At 46.7% G+C, this 16,835-nt stretch overlaps 1 protein-coding gene and 1 long non-coding RNA gene across 8 annotated transcripts in view; one reads left to right on the top strand and one right to left on the bottom strand.

Moving 5' to 3' along the window:
- LOC121595288 (nesprin-1) overlaps nucleotides 1-16,835 on the bottom strand; it is an 85,480-nt gene that overhangs the window by 61,735 nt on the left and 6,910 nt on the right. For 4 of the 7 annotated variants that reach the window (XR_006005150.1, XM_041919166.1, XM_041919162.1 and 1 more), the window contains exons 2-7: nucleotides 14,429-15,542; nucleotides 5,005-5,066; nucleotides 3,176-3,669; nucleotides 2,824-3,100; nucleotides 193-2,763; nucleotides 92-106 (exon numbers count right to left, since the gene is read on the bottom strand). Coding sequence is in view for 6 of the 7 variants with exons in the window: in XM_041919166.1 (XP_041775100.1) it covers nucleotides 92-106; nucleotides 193-2,763; nucleotides 2,824-3,100; nucleotides 3,176-3,669; nucleotides 5,005-5,066; nucleotides 14,429-15,272 (4,263 nt within the window). In the remaining variant the exon portion in view is untranslated. Of the gene's footprint in view, nucleotides 1-91; nucleotides 107-192; nucleotides 2,764-2,823; nucleotides 3,101-3,175; nucleotides 3,670-5,004; nucleotides 5,067-8,196; nucleotides 8,844-10,762; nucleotides 10,984-14,428; nucleotides 15,543-16,835 lie in introns of those variants that run through there. The other 3 variants (XM_041919163.1, XM_041919165.1, XM_041919161.1) reach the window with 3 other exon arrangements.
- On the top strand, nucleotides 3,709-4,467 carry LOC121595291. Its single transcript, XR_006005151.1, has 2 exons — nucleotides 3,709-4,039; nucleotides 4,100-4,467. It is a non-coding gene; the product is annotated as an uncharacterized LOC121595291 (long non-coding RNA).

The raw sequence follows: 16,835 nt of genomic DNA on the forward strand, positions 1-16,835 counted from the left end.
TGAGGGATAAAGAATACGGGAGTTAGAACATTTAACACATGGATTTAAAAAAACTTCAACATGATCATTTGTGACATCTATGACAGTTTACCATGATTGTTTTTAGCTTCAGTTAGCATGGAAAGTGATATTATTTAACAGTTAGTATAGTTTAGTACCTCAGATAATAACCGAAATCTCACGTCGACTTACCTGGAAGGTCGCCTTTTCCTGCTCGAACTCTTCCATCGTCTGCTTCTCCGCCATGATCTGGCGTAGCGATTCGTCCACTCGATCCATCCATCCGTTCATCTCGTCGAACTTGGCGTGGTAAGCGTCCCACTGGGCCGGAATCTTGTGCAGTATGTTGCGCACGCTGTCAATTCGTTTACAGATCGCAATCCAACTATCATTCGCCCGCTGATAAAGCGGAGCCAGCGCCTGGTCGTTAGCAGACTTTTCCAGATAGATGTAGTTGATCTTCTCCATATTGCCCAGCACCTGCTCGACCCGCTGGAGATCGTTCTTCTTGAAGTAGTCCAAATTACGCTGCAAGATGGCTTCAAAGTTTTCGTTGCAGTTGAACGCCTGCTCTTCAGCGTTCAGCTCCTTCTCGATGTCGTTCGCACATCCGTTGAACGTTAGCTCGTTCAGCCGGAACTCAACCTTCAGTAGATGGAGCGGGATCTGCTGGATCACTTCACTCCACTGGCGCTGGATGTCTTCCACCTTGGCGATCAGTATTTGCTGCTCGGCCGGTGGCAGATACTTTAGCAGATCCTCCGTGTGACGCTCGAGCGTATTGATGCTCGTCTGGTCGGCCGAGTTGAAGAACTCCAGCTGGGACTCTGCATCCGCTTCCTTGTCCACCGGGATGGCTGACTTCTGGAAGGCTTCCGCCTGTCGGAGGAATGACTCCACCTTCTGTTTGCTTTCGGTGAAGTTTTCCCATACGCGTAGATTTTCCTGAAGCTTGTACTCCCAATCGTTTGCGTTGTTGATGACGTAGGCGAAGCGATCGTTTAGTTGCTTCATCTTAGTAGCTGCATCACTCATATCGATGCTGCTGTCCGTATCGGTAAGCTTGAGTAAATTTTGGAACACGTTGTTCTTACTCTCCAGCATCGATTTGTAGTACAGTGTGCGGTTGAAGAAAGCCTTATGCTTGGCGAGATTGTTCTTCGTCTGCTGCGGATCGTTGGTGAAGGAGTAAGATATCAGTAGGTTCTCGGCCTCATCCAACCATTGAGCGATTTCTCGCTGACCCGTTTCGAGCGCTTCCTGCTGCGTCAGTAGCTGATGGAACAGGTGCAGCTTGATCGGTATTTGTGCACGCACCCGAACCAACGCTTCCTTTTGCTTCTTCATCATCATCATCATACGGTCGACCTCATCGCGCGAGTACTCCTTGATCAATGCCTGGAAGCTACGGCTGATCGATTTGAACAGTTCCTCCATCGCTTCAATTTCGCAAGCAATTTGCTTGATTTCCGTCTCGCAACGCCGAATCTCAGCCGCATCGCGCAAGTTGTTCCGTCCCAGTGCCGTCTCAGTACGCTGAATCCATTCGTTCAGCTGCGCCGCATCAGCCTTGAACTTTTGACGATGCTGCAGAATGTCTCCGACGTGCAGATACTGCTTGGTGTGCTGGAACACCTGCTCCCAATGTCCGCCCAGCTGTGCATACTTTCGTTCCAGCGCAACGGCCGTCTCCTGGTCGCAGGTCGATTTCAGAATATTAAACGTATCCGTCAGCGCATCAAACTTCTCCTTGTACACGCTGATGTTCTGGAAGAACTCGATCCGCTCGTCTTCGGTGCCTTGGAGTGCATCGTGTGCTTGCCTCAGCCACGTCTCGATCTCATGTACCAACGTGCGCCAGCGCTGCCAATGCGACAGCACATCCTCGAGCATCGTTTCCGTGCATATCAACCGGGACGAAACGTTCTTCCAGCGATCTTCGATCTCGTGTAGGAACACATCAATATTGTACATCTCCTTCTTCGTGATGTTACCATCGATCTTGTACTCCTCGATCACCTGACGCATGTCGATAAGCGCCTTCTCAAACTCCTGCATAATCTGGTTGCGTGTGACGAAGTTTTTCAGATGATCCAGCGATTGCTTCACCGTCTCCTCGTTGTTGTACTTCACACCGTTGATCTTGTTCTCGAGCAGGTTCAAGAAAGCGATCAGGCAACACTTGTGCTCCAGATACTTCAGCTTAATGCGACGCTGTCTAGCGCACGGTTCGATATCAAGCAGTCGCTTTTCCATGTTTTGCAACTGTCCCAGCGGGACCTTCTTCGCAAGTGGAGTAAGTTTCACGTTGTTAAAAGTTTCCCGCACTTCGTAGTACGAGGCGAAGAATTGCTTGTGCGCCTCGAGCTTCTTGCTGATCAGTGAAGCCGTCTCTTCGTTCATGTTGTTCGGGATGTCATCATCGTTTAGCAGCTTCTCTCCATTGCTTAACCAACGGCCAATCGCACCGAACTGATCCGGCAGGCTGCTGTCTAGATACCAGAGCCACTGCTGCATGTGACGCTCCAGCTGGGTCCACAGACTGTTCAGCTCCTGCACTTCCGGCGTCATCTTGGCGGCATTGATGCTCTTCACCTTCTTGTAGATGTTTTGCTTCTCGAGCTTTTCGCCGTTGACGCTCTCGTACATGGAGTAGTTGTTGGGGTACTTGCCGTGCATGCCATCGTAGTATCGTACCGTTCGGCGAAGCCAATCCAGGAGTTCCAGCAGTTCGCGTTCGCTGTCACTCTTTGAATTGATATTCTGCAAAGAAGAGATTCAGATTAATGTGAGAAACATCCAGCATGGCTACCAACACCATACCTTCACGTCCGGGTATTTGTGTAGAAATTGTGCGACATATGTCATGATACTCTTCTCATCCGGACTGTTGACATCGACATCTTCGGCATCCAGAAGACGTGCAATGCCCAGCTCCGACTCCGCGACATTGAACGCCGTATCAAGACGGTACCGGTTGTTATACTTCTTCATCTCGGCGATGTTAATGACGTTCGTTTTGATCGCATCAATCAGCGTCAGGAACGCAATGCCATCGCGCCAGCTCGGTCCAAAGTCACGGACCTCCAAGCCCGTTGTCCTGCAAACGCAAAGAAATATTAGATTATTTATAACACCTCCTAGTAAACACACACACACACTTTCAAACACTTACTTTGGCAAGGCACTGTTCACCCACGTAAGGAGTGTCTTCTTTGGGCCCTGTTTCATCATCTCCTTGCTGCTCGTTGCGACCGTAGCCGTACCACTGTACGTTACCTGCTTGTTCGCGCTCAAGCTCGGTATGTTCGACGCGGAACTGCTACTGCCCAACGAACTCAACGAGCCGCTCAAATTTTCGTTCAGATAATGTAGAATACGACTGTTCTCCTCGATTTGGAAGTACAGAATAATGGTCCAGATCAGGCCCAAAACCACAGCCGGACGTCCGTCGACAATATCGGACGGGTTGATGTTGACTAGCTTGATACGTTTGCTGGTAAGGAACTGTAGTGCTGTATTAACATTGCTCAGAAAGTGGGGCCGACGCAGGACTTTTCCCTTTTCCATTGGTAGCTTCTCGCCGGACAGCACCTCCAGCAGGGCCAACAGCTTGGTGCCATCCTTAAGGTCATGGATCAAGTCTTCGACCTTCAATGGTGGTATGCGCTGGAAAAGGGAAGAGCAAAAACAAAAAAAGTGCAACGATGATGCGAGGCGTGCAAAACAATCAAACTTTGATCGATTGAACTGGAGAGAAGGTGTTGCAAAATGCATTATACCATTTCAGGGCGTAGAACTTTAACCTTTGCGCACGAAGCACATTGCATCACTCTTATCGATTGATTAGTTCATTCAGTAGATTGTACGCTGAATGGAAACTCTTCTTTAAAATTACATTCCTGTATCCAAGAAACCTTTGTTTTGTAACCAAATTGTCATTCTTTCTCTTCAAAATCGTCAACTCTGTCCAAATTATTAGCTTCTCTAATGTTATCTCCTGCAATTCTTCACATCCTTCTCGAATCAAATCATGTTTGTAAGTACTCTACTCTTTCCAAGGAATTCTTCAAAACTATTGAAACATTTTGTCTTCCAGTAACAATTACAACCATCTGTCAACACTTGAAACAGCGCTTTCCTGATGTAGTACCTTCGGAGGTCTCTCTCCGCACTGCCGTCATAGAAAGTGTTCTCCAATCATGTGACTTTGGTTTTATCGTATACGACCATCGTAATAATGGCTACAAACTTGCCTATCGTTGGCAAACGAAAGAAACTGTACAGTTTGAAGCACAGCTACGTCATGTCCTCTCCGAATGGCAAAAGCCAATCAGAAAAAAGCAATACAAACTGCTGAAACTTTCCAAAGGAAATTAACAAGGACCAAATTAGTAGAGATCGACAGGGCGGAACAAATCTATTGGAATGAGTGAAAATAAACATTCCTTCACTGTGATATGAAAAGCAAAATCATGTTCTAATAGACCCTTTTTAGTTTCTTTCCTGTGTGGAAGCCTTTGAACCCCTATTCCCTATCAGAATTCATTCCGTAACACCTTTTATCGGAAATTACAGCTACAACCACTATCACTGACTCTACCGCCGTAACTAACACGGCCGAAACAAACAAGCTTTTATCCCTGCTAGCAACTTTAATGCATTGCCCGGCGATGTTGGCAACCAAACATCCATGGTGGATGACCTAATTTTCCACTACTTTAGCCATGTGAGTCTTCTGCTTTTCGCACGATAGCGTATCAGCGTATGGGTTGTGAGGTTCTTTCGATAGCCTTTATTTGCCAGTAACTAGGTGGAACGAATCGTTTAGTAATGTTTGCTTTTCCATGGAAAAGAGCTAAGTAACTGTCGGTAAATCTTTCCGAAAGCTTCATTTCCATTGGGGTGGAAATTCATAACCTTTTAATGGGGGCTTCACAGCGTCAGGGCGTTGCCGTTTGATGCATTAAGACTTAGCTTGTTTAAGGTGAAAAACGCACTTACCTTGCTTAAAAATGAGTTAATCCAGTTCACGAAAGTTTTCTTCTGTACACGTTCTTGTTCATCTGGGAAATACAAACGGGAGAAAAATGAATTAATATCACATATAAACTATATGTGTAGATTCAGCAACTTTTATGTGATTTCATCTGTGCGCAGCGAAGTACGTCATCACTTTCAGCTCTGTTTTGTGTACAAAAGATCAAACTAATTCACAGATTTGTCTCCAATCACCTCATCAAGAAACTATTACACAAAATTTCTCACACTACACACTCAAAAAAACTACCCAACCAAAGGTCCCAAAAGTTCACCTCTGAATCGACCTTACCCGTTTGAACTGCTACAACCTACTGTAGAGCCCGTGTGTCGGACCCATGGTGTTCGTACCACGGTGAAACTTTTCACTCGAAATTCGTTACCATGGTACAGAAAGTAAATAAATTCCTTTGCCAGTTCCATTCCGGGCATGCAAAAGCAGAAGTACCACCGATATTCCGATACGATACGTGGTGCCGTTGGTCCTTTCCGCCGGTGCTTCCCTCTGGCACTTCGGATAGACCATAGAAACGCACCCCGCTTGGCGGAATGTTGTTTGTTTCTGAATTATTTCACTCAAACAACCGGCTGTCTCACGGAAACGCCCGGCATTCACAGCACCGTTGAATGGTTTACAACACTTCTTCTTTTTTTTTTTTTTGCTTCCAATTGTTTTATAATCCCTTCCATGCAACCGGCGAGGATAAAATATATAGTAACATATCTCCGTGTTTTGTGCTGGATTTGTGTCGTGTACACCAAGCGAATTGATGGCGCCGGCTTTTGGGCACGATTGGAGCTCGGTTCGCATGTTTGCGCCAAGTTTGTGCCCTGCCCAATTTGCTTTAATTGTTGGGAATTAGTTTTAGTTTGGTTAGCTCTGCCCACAAGGTACTGATTGTTTGGGTTTATTGAGGTTTTTTTTTTTTTGTTTTGTCCCGCAGAACATTGCATCATTTGTGGTTTGCGCTTGAAAGTGCTCTTCACTCGCAATACTCCCACAGCCGGCCATATATATTCGTTAATCATTTTGCAAACAGTTCCGATGAATATCGTCAAACCCCTCCCTACTCGAAACGATAAATCTACAAAGTATTGCCATACTGTTTGTGTGCATTTGCCTTTATGGATATTTCTACCGCAATAGCGCCTCCCGACACAATCGATTAGCATTGAACTGATGAAACACGTGACTAACGAGCACACGCCGGTGGATGGGGTATTGTAAAAGTAGTTACATGCATACATACAGTAGTAGCCTCGGCCCATCCCTCTCCTCATCGACGTCATTGCACTGCAAAGCGATCGAGAAGCGGTCGCCAGTGTGCCGGCGACTGCTTCTGTGTGAGATCACCACGTGGTTAATAAAAATGCAAAAATGATCGTGTTACAGGTTGCCCTCGCTGTCATGTGAGTGTGTGGTTGGGGGGGGGGGGGGGGGTTATCTTGTGGGGTTTCGCGCAGTAAAAAAATGAAAACTAAAATAGAAACATTTGCCCTTTTACTTTGTCGCAATAAATATTCACTTTTTCAAGAGCACAATGTCAAATAATTCGGTCTTTATATAACATAATTTAGTTTTTTCTTTCTCGCTTTGATTTATGCTTCAAGTGTTTCTCTTTCGCTTTTCACTTTGTTTCTTCATTATTTTCATTAAGCAATGAGGAGCAAATGTTTGATTATTAATAATTAATAATAATCAAATATTTGCTCCTAATTGCTTAATGTTCCAACAAAGTCACACGAATGGTGTTTAAATGAACATATTTTAGCTATTTTCAATTCCAGAAAGTGTCAAAAACAATTCCAAAATATCTTGAACTTGTTTCTTTAGAGTCTGGTTAACCGCAATCAGCAGCCAATGGAAAAATAATGTATGTGTCTCCTTTAATTTCGATGCAACCCACTCCCAGATCCAGTTTCGAGCTGTCCAAATTCGATACCCGACCATTTCTTTAGACTCTACTACACCAAAAAAGTGCATTTTATCTCGTTCATTTTAACCATTAACATACATGTTTACAACCTTACACGGGTCTGTGCCTGTCGCTAAGAAAACGGTTCCATTCTTTTGTTTGTTCCTTCATTCGTACGTTTGATACTCTTATCGACTGCTCGCGACCGAGAATGTGCACCAAATGTGTTGATATGCGAAAGATATCAGCAAAAAAACCCCGAAACAAAACAGTAGCAATAGCTAAACCAAGAAGCAAAACCCAAACCCATTACACCCAAACTTCTTCCAGCTGGAGCGAGACACACCCATCCATCCCCTATCTACAGTGCCCTCCCACGGACGGAAGGTTTTTGCTAATAATTTTCTTCTAGCACGATGAGAGCCCCCTATCTACGAGACGGGGTGATTCGTGAAGTACCACACCTACCACGCGCCCACACTCGATACGTGCCGGGGTGCGCGATAAACATGCCGGGATTTATGAGACTACTCTACTACTCCCACTCCTTCACGATCGATAACCATCAAATGCGACGCGCACAGCCCTGTCTGGGGCTGGCAAGAAACGTCTCGCTGTGCCCTCAGCAAAAACGCCGACGCCTCACGCACAAGGAAAGTAAAATCTGAACACCTTTTTCTTCCTTAGTTTGCTAGGTGAGCAAAACGGAGCTACACCTTCGCGTTGTGGCGTTGTAAAGAAACGTGGCTTTTTACGATCGCAAGATGCATGTTGCGAAGAGTTGTGGTGTCTGTGCAGAGGGCGCACTGCACAATCCTCCGACACAAAAGCCACCAAAACCACACAAAATCAGTTATATGTGTGCTGCTGCTGCTGCTGCTGCAAACAGCCATCGTGAACCGGCTTTTTAGCGTGTTTTTTGCTCGCGAAGCCGGCAGATACCGGTTCCAACGCGATGTGCAATCGGGGGCGCGAGGCTTAGGGGCTCTCGAGTGCGCTTTCAAAGGGCCCCACGTGAAGAGTGAAGTTAGTTTTGTTGGTTAAGGCGTGTCGATGCAAAAACCCTTTCCATGTTCGCGCAATGTGTGTTACCCTTCAAACGTCTTATTGGATTAGTCGAAAGCCACGGGGAGAGCCATGCAGTATCTGTGCATGCCTTTCGGTACTTATCCGGATATTGATTTCCTTACCCGGTGTAACTCTTTCTTCAGTAACTCACTAACTCCATCGCAACGCTTACCTCGCTTCTCGAGAATATGAATATCGTACTCGTTCAGGCTGCTGTTATACTGTCGCTTGCCATCCATCATCCGGTGCACCATCTGGCTACGGTAGGCACTGTACCAGGCCGGGCTGTTAGATCTTGCCTCCGACACGCCAGGACTACCCTCCTCCTCCCCACCCGCCCTCGGTGTGGAGGTAAAAGCCGGCCCCGGCTTGGGACGCCGGGCAGGCGAAATGTGCGTCCCCGAGTGGGCCGTCACGGAGAGAATCTTTTCCTCGCGGTAATGATGCGTGCTGAGTGCCGCATTGCTGTCTTCGTCGTCCTCGTCGGATGAACGGCCCTGCTCTGCGGGGACATTGCGGCCCGGTGACAGTTTGCGTCGTTTCGTATCATCCGTTGGTCGGCCGGAACTGCCGGGTGGAGCATTACATCGCTGGCGATCCATTTTCCATTGCGTTTCGCGTGGCAGTGGATTAGTAATTTAAAGCACTTTTTGGGAACGTACTTTTGAGTCTTCTCTCTCTTAACAACTACTCAACAACAACAACAACCATAACAATACTGAACACACGTTAAAGCCACACGACCTTTGTTTGCCACATCGTACAGAAACACACACACACACACGCACACATTTAAAAACATTCATGCCACACTGCGCGCTAGTGGGGTTAGATAATCGAATTTATGTTAATTTATGTTGCCATGCAAATTTCACACCACACAAAGAGCAATACTGTCTTTCCATCGGCCACTTGTTGTAGTGTATGCAGTGTGCTGGTTCTACCCCTTCCGCTAGCTGGTGGTCTTTACTGCAGCGAAAACAGCCCCTCCAACTGTCGACCCACACACAACACTCGTACGGAATGGTTTTAATTAAACCCAACCGAAAAATAAAAAAATAAATCGTGCTCAACTCGAAAATCAATAACTGCCGCCGGACTGCCCCACCGAACTGGCGTCGGACTACTACCGGAAATGACCCAAAGGAAAGGGCACTACTACAAACGTACGGAGAGAACAACTGGCACGGGACAACTACCCCAAACTCCAAACTTATGCTACACACGGTGGACTTTTTTGTTTGATGTTTCGAAATGACCAAACAACAAACGGAATGGAACGGACGCGAACGCGACGTCGTACTGCGAACCGTCTTCGATGGCGGTTGAGCGAAACCTAACGCGTCCACCCCGGCTGAGAGCGTAGTTCCAGTTGCTTGGTGCGCTCTCTTGGGGACGGAGAGGGAGGACCACTGACCGCCCAGCGCCACCCATTAACGAACCCCGAAGGCCGAGGGCGCACGGTTGGATAAGCTGACGTCTGGCGAGATACTCAAGTCTCTGTATGTGTGTGTGCGTGTCGCATAGCACTACGCAGCCAAACACAATGCACAACGGGTCGTAGTGGAGGGCTAGTTTCACCCCCTTCAATCTTTCGCTCAGCAAGATTATCACGCAACGAGAAAACCTGGTGTGAGCCGATGTGCAAGAAAAGCTCGTGGAACATCATCTTCCACGAAATACGCGTAACCGCTCGGGCTTTGGAGTTCACCGTGCCTTACTTAGGTATGCATGGTGCGGCGTCTTGGAGACTATTCAACCTGGAAGCTGGAATTCCAATATATCGCTCGAAAGTATGACATCATCGTGTGGCGCTCGCCAAACACATTTCAGCTAAAACCAGGTTCGTCGCCTGTTAAACCTTCGTTCCGATTTCTTGCCACTACGGGATTCGTGGTGGACTCTGCTTGCTTTGCATCAATTTTACGCTCGTAAAGTTGTCCTTGAAAAAAGAACGACATCATAACAAAATGCTCTTCCCTCTCTCGCTCACTCTTTCGCGTATTCTTTCAATTAATACGCACACCAGCATTGCTATGGAATTATGGAGCACTCCATCCCACTCTCAAAAAAAAAACCCCACCAAGCATCAAGGTCAGTTGTAAAACCTACTCCCCCCTCCCCCTCCACCCCTTCCACGGTCAATTCTAGATGAGTTTGAGCTATTTCCCATGCGACTGGAGCGCAGCTGGACTGAGGCCGCTTTTGCTCTTTCAGACGAAGCCGACGATGGACTTCACATCGCAGCACGACGACGGCGTTGATGCAATGCAGATTACGTTCCTCTGCTGATAAAGCTACGTGCTCAGAAGAAAATCCGTCCCCACCGGACGTGGCCTTCCACGTTTCGTTGAAGTTCCTCCTCTCTGTTTCACACATCCAACTGCGGCAGTGAAGCGTTTCTTTACCCCACTATTTGTCGATACCATTAGAAGCTGGGTAGCAAACGCGACTGTCGCGACGTTCTCTGCAGTGTTTCTTTTTATTACTATTTTTTCCCCATTCCCGGATGTAGCAAAACCGGCTTATTTGCTACCAAAGATGACACTCGTCTGTATCACATTTATTATCGGTGATTCGATCCAATCGACACTGATGTAATCCAATCCACAAACACGTTAGCTACGTTGTCGTATCAACAAACGAGGCCGACAAACACTCTCGATGTTCGATATGTTTCGTCCCGACCGCAACTATCGTGACATTTTCTCGAAACTGGAACGTGTACACTGGTTCACCTTAGCACACTTAGCACTGTTCAAATCAACCACCTACACCTGCCTTCGATTGCAATCACACAATGCATCGGTTAATCTATGATGCCCTTTTGCTTTTAATGCCAGAATGTGGAACACTCTTTCTTCCAGTATCGGATTGTAGCATTGGCAGAGCACTTGCGTCGTTTTGGAATAACTTTTCACTTGACAGCTTTCTGCTGTTTGGTCGCGTTCACCACACACTGGCAGACACAAACGCAGCCAAGTGCCCATTACGCATGACGGTACCACCAAGGGTATCGTTAGTTTAGGCATTCACAAGCGCGGTGTGTGCAGACGCGCAATAGAGGGGAAGGTTGAGCAGAATTGAGAGAATCGTACACACACAAAAAATATACGCAGCAATTTGCTGGAGCGAAGGGGACGATCACAACAAAACGACAAAAATGCAGGGGATGCCTGTGACCGATGATTTTAAATTTCTTCAAAAAATTTGGTCTAGATTGTCTAATTTGGAATGTAAAAAAGTACAATCTGGCAAAATTACACTATTTTTTCTTTAAAAACATGTATCATCCAAGCTAGAAATCGAGTTTTTCATTACGGTTTTTTGCTTTCAGCGCATTGAAATCTCCTTGATAGACCATACAGAGCGCCTAAAAGTATGCAAAATGTTGATTGCAGCACTATTGTAATATTTTTATTTTTTTTAAATTACATCATTTTGAGCTTTACATGTACACCGTATCCGTTATGGTTGCTTATTAAAAAGTACATTTGGACAATCTTCTGAAAATCTTTAAATTTGATAGAAATTAAAAAAACTTAACTAATAAAAATCAATTTTGTAACGTTCAGTTTAACAGTTATTTTAAACTTTTATTAAACTACTTTAAGCTATTCTCGATTTAAAATTAAGTATTTAAAAAAATCTTTATACAGTTCACTAACAATGCACTACCAAACCATCAACAACTAATACAGCCACCCCTGCAACAGCGCACGCAGCAAAGGGGTTGTCGGAGGGTAGGTTTCCGTCTCACGCAACGCAATACACACGCTCTCTCGCTCGCCCAGTTTCTCTGTGCGCAGTTGTCTCTCCAACAATCGATTATTCTCTCTTTCTCTCACCATCGCTCATTCTCTCTCTCTCTCTTTTTCCGGTTTTCAAACTTCGGCTTCAAAATACAACAAAAACCCGAATGCCGAGCGTACGCGTGTTTTCTGTTTACTTTCGCTTTCATTCACAAACACACGCAAACACTTACGCCGCGCATTGCAGCCATGACGACGCAACAGGGCGCGCAGCACCCTCGTCGTGGACTACCCCTTGGCAAAAAGGAAAACAACCAACCCTCCTTTCTCGCCCCCCAAAACGTGTGTCGTCGTCCCCTCGTTGTGCTGTGTCGTCATCAATGGTCTTTTTAATTTTTTCTTCGTTTTATTTTGGTATGTGGTACTATCATCGTCTGTGTGAAGTTTTTAATGCTGTGACCTACTTTTGTCCCAAAAACCGACGGCCTGCTGCCATCTCTTTCGCACAAACATTAGACGCGCGGCGTAAGGGCAGCGCAAACACACTCGGCTGCCAAGCTGGGTGTTGGATTTATGCTCTGCTGTTAAATTATTACTTCATTGCATGTTTTGACGTGGATTTTGAGATTTAGAGGTAAGCGAAGTGTGTGAAGAAATAATCATCCTCAATATGTTTTCACCAGTTCACTTGCAATCTCGGCTTATCAAAAGCATGAGCTCAGCTTTGGGTGAGATTTTTACTTCCGTTTTGATTAGAAAACATCTTCAAAAAATCACAACACAAACAATCTGTTTCCCTCCTATCATCAACCCGTTTGCGGTCGATAGCAAATCTGTGCGGCTCAAAGCAGTGCTATTTTCAGCCGTGCCGTGTCTTGATGATGTCAGCTCGGCCCAATAGGTCATCCGAAAGGCCATTCCAACCCGTAGCAGCAAAACATGCTTCCAGCGGCAAAGATTACATTCGCTTCGGGCTGCATCGCCTCATCTGCGCTGCACATGTGTGTTGATGGCAATGAGCAAACGATCAGCACGCCGAAACAAACAAAAAACCCTCAAACGCAACGGTTGAGATCACCGCTTTGAGACGACACGGGTACGGAAAGCACCACGAAGGCCCATTCATGCCACACGTAGTCACGGAGTTAGGCGTCAGAAGATGTAACTTAAATTGCAAATGCAGTGTTCTTGTGTTTGCTGTGCAAAACTCAATTAGCAACCGTTTGACCGTTTCGGTCACCCGTGTGATTCGCCTGAACAGAACTCAAACGAACCACACATAAAACTCCGACCGGCACGTTTCCATCCATTACTCGTCGGGGCAAGCAATTACTAGCTCGTTGTGCAATGCCCCGTCGGTGGAATATAATATCTGTCGCTCTGTTGTAGTGCACAAAAATAGTAACTCTTCTCCTTGCTTTGAGAATTGGCTGTGACATTGAAATTTCAACGCACAATCAACACTGACCGGCAGAGTGGTGGTGTTAAACACTGATCTTGTTTGCTTGCTTTAAAAATTATAACAACCCTGCCCGGTACTCCCATCACTTCTTACTCTCATACACACCGGCGCTTGTCACACCGTCCTTGACCGATCGGGTTGTATTCTATTGCTGGCGCGCAACAAAACGCAACAGTTAAGCAAAGCTCTGCCCGCTGACAGCTGCTGTGACTGGTTGATGGACAGCAGACTCAAAATTTCTAACCACAATTTCCCTCCCCATTTTTCCCGCGGCTGTGATCGACGAGATGAGTCGCAAATGACGTCAATGCTTGGATAATAAATGTAGCAATATTGAAAAATATGTTTCAGAGTGGTCTATGGGGGGTGTACAAGATGTCCTAGAACGTCCATTTGCTGGAAAAGTTGTAACAGTTCCTCACAATATACAGGGATATACCTTGGAACAACCTTGGAGATATTTTTAGAAATTGCTTGATCCTCATCAACTAATGATGGGCAAAAAGATTTTTTGGAATTGGCTCCAGAATCGGGTAATAAACCTCGATTCAATTTCTGGCATTTGCACTGCGATCGGAATTGGCTCCGGAATCGAAATCGACTCCGAAATCACGATAGGTTCTGGAATCAGAATTGGCTTGGGAATCAGAATCGGATAGTAAGTCTGGCATAAGTTTCTGCCATTATCTCTACGATCGGAATCGGCCTCGGGTTCAGAATTGGCTCCGAAATCGAAATCGGCTCCGAAATCGATATTGGTTCTAGAATCAGAATCGGCTCCGGAGTCGGTTTCGACATTCAAGAGAATCCAAACGCCATCCAAACGCCTGGGCCATATACTGCTACGATTGTATTGATAGTCGCAGAGAAGCCAAATGTACTTGTAAACGATCTATTCCCAGGAAGATTCTGGGACTGATTTCGTTTCTGGAACTTCTGAGTTCAATTCCAGAACTGATCCTGATTTTGCATCCAATTCTGATTTCGCAAACGATTCCGGACTTGTAGTCGGCTATAGAATCAGCTCAGGAGTTTGTTCTGGAATTGGCTCCGGAATTAAATCCGGAATCGGATCCGGATCAAAAATCCAAAATTAAGTAGTTCCGATTCTCGAGCTCCCACCACCACCCCTGACGTACTTCGATACGCAAAAACAAACAAATAAACATCAACCGTCATCTAACACTCACCTTGCAGCAGCATAATGGTGGCCTGATATTCGGCCAGCTTCTCGTCCACGTAGTCCTGCGACTGGGCCGCAATGATTTCCGCCGTCGACGGTCCCATCTCGCCGCCGTAATCGTAGATCACGTACTGCGACTGTGCCGGATGATGACTCGACGGTCCAGCCGCTGGCCCGTAATGGTACGTCATGCCCCCGTACACCGAGCTCTGGGTCGAGCCCGGTCGCACCTGCTGCTGTTGGCCCATAGCCGAATGGTGGAAATCAACCGGAGGTCCGTAACCACCGCTCGCGACGCTGTGTGGCGTAATCGAACGATGCAGGGACGACACGGGCGACATGGTCGGCGCACTGTACTGCGGGTAGGGCTGGGGTGCGACCGCAGCCGGCGAAACGGGCCGATAGTGGGTGGCCGAAGCCACAAAGTGAGTCGGTGTCATGGCCGACGGGATCGGACGCTGGAACTGATACTCCTGGGCGGGACCAGTGGCAGCGGCCGGCGTTGCTGTCGTTGCGCGGTACGTTGTCGTTTGCGTGGTGTACTGCTGCTGGTGGGTGGTAGAGTAGCTACTGGCCGCAGCACCTCCCGGTCCACCGTACGGCGGCAACCCTCCAGAGCTTGGATGCTGGTAGACAAACTCGCTCGGTCCGCGGGCCGGTCCGCCGGACGACGAACCTGCCGTTACTGGCGAGTTTTGCCGCGGAGGGGCCGAACCGGGCGGTACCCATGGCGAGGGCGACCGGAAGTACGTTGGTGGAGGTGTGCGTAACCATCCTCTACCGCTACCCGGACCACCACCACCGCTGGAGGGTGGAAGTTGATTGTTGTTAATATTCGGCGGTCCAGACATTGTTGCAGCACGCGCGCGTGTGACTTTCCTTCAGCTTTCTTCCTTTTTCTTTCACTTGCTAGATGCTCTTGTGTGCTTCCTGCCTGTTTTTTCTTTGCCCCACAAAGAACACTCACACAAACTCACTCAAACGTTAGGCAAGAAAAAAACGCAAAGAGAGTACAAAGAACACACTTGCCGCGAAGACGGCAGACACACAGACAAATTATTTCACACTGTCAAGGCACGCACTGTTTCAGATGTTGCTGGCACGAGCGGAACTAATCATTTCTAACGTCGCCCAGTCGACGCCGGATGGAAGTAATACATTGTAGAGGAAAATTAATACACAGCAAAATGTAGCAAAAATATATTAATAACCAAGCGAAAGCGATAGGATGGGGCAGCATGAGCATGGGCGCTAGTTCCTACCACTGTGTCGTGGCAAATCGTGGACGCGCATCGCTGGTGATCGATTGAACATATGGGAAAGATTCATTCCATTCAAAAGCAAGCTCTGACAGGTGGTGGTCACTACTGATGTGTGTCAATGCGTGCTAGTCCGCAACGGCCATCATCATCATGGTCGGTAAAATATTAATCCCAAACTCCCCAAAAACCGTGCCTTTGCCGCATCAGTCAGAACCGGAGACTGATGCTGACTGTCATAAATTAACAGACTTGACACTAGATTTATTTTATTTTGCTGACAACTTTAGAGAAAGCGTAAGTGGGACAAACATTCACACACGCACATACACACACACACGCACAATTTTTTGACGTTGACAAAGATGTATGTCGTGTACCATCGGGAGAGAAAACTCATGTTTCTATCTAACCTTCTGTTTCTTGTCCTTGTTTTTGATCCTTTTTTTTTGCTTTTTCTCTAATAAATTGCTCACAACAGAAACTCAAACTGTTGTATGACCCTCCTCTTCCCTTTTCTAACCTTATTCCCCCCACCCCACACGGCACCGACCGTAAAAAAAGATGTGATAAAGTTAATTCTTCCGATTCCAACCCGCAGTCACTTTAACGCAGAGTTTAACACAATTTCGTGCTCGGTTGTATGGACACTTTTCGCTTTTGCATGACATCGCGCGCGTGTGTGGAAATGGAGCAAACAGTCTCGAATCCTCTCTTCCCAACACGAACACGAGCCTCTAATGCAAGCACATAAAATTACTGAAACGTGCCAAATGGTCGCGCTGCCCCTGCCCCACAGCTTGCAGCAGATAGGTGGATTCGGTCTAGGAAACATGCGTCGTTCTGTGGGGGTCAATTATTATCGCCTTATGGTGTTGGTGTTGGTTTTCTTTTTTACCCACAACTCAACCCAACAGTACAGAATTAAAAGCAAAAGGATTATCCCGTGGTTAGCGAACGTTGTGCGACGGGGCGCTCTGGTGAGTTGTTTTGTCAAGCTCGCTATTAAACTGGCACCGAAGGAATGCTTAATCTCGGCAGGCAGTCATTCTATCAAATTAATGGTCAAACGTTTTTTCAACTGCTGTAATGTCTTGTGATGTGATTTGCTCCCCGTTTTAAGCTTGTGCTTGCGCTGCCATGTTGCATCAAGGG

This window comes from Anopheles merus, chromosome 3R, assembly GCF_017562075.2.
Source record: "Anopheles merus strain MAF chromosome 3R, AmerM5.1, whole genome shotgun sequence".
Lineage (NCBI taxonomy): Eukaryota > Metazoa > Arthropoda > Insecta > Diptera > Culicidae > Anopheles > Anopheles merus.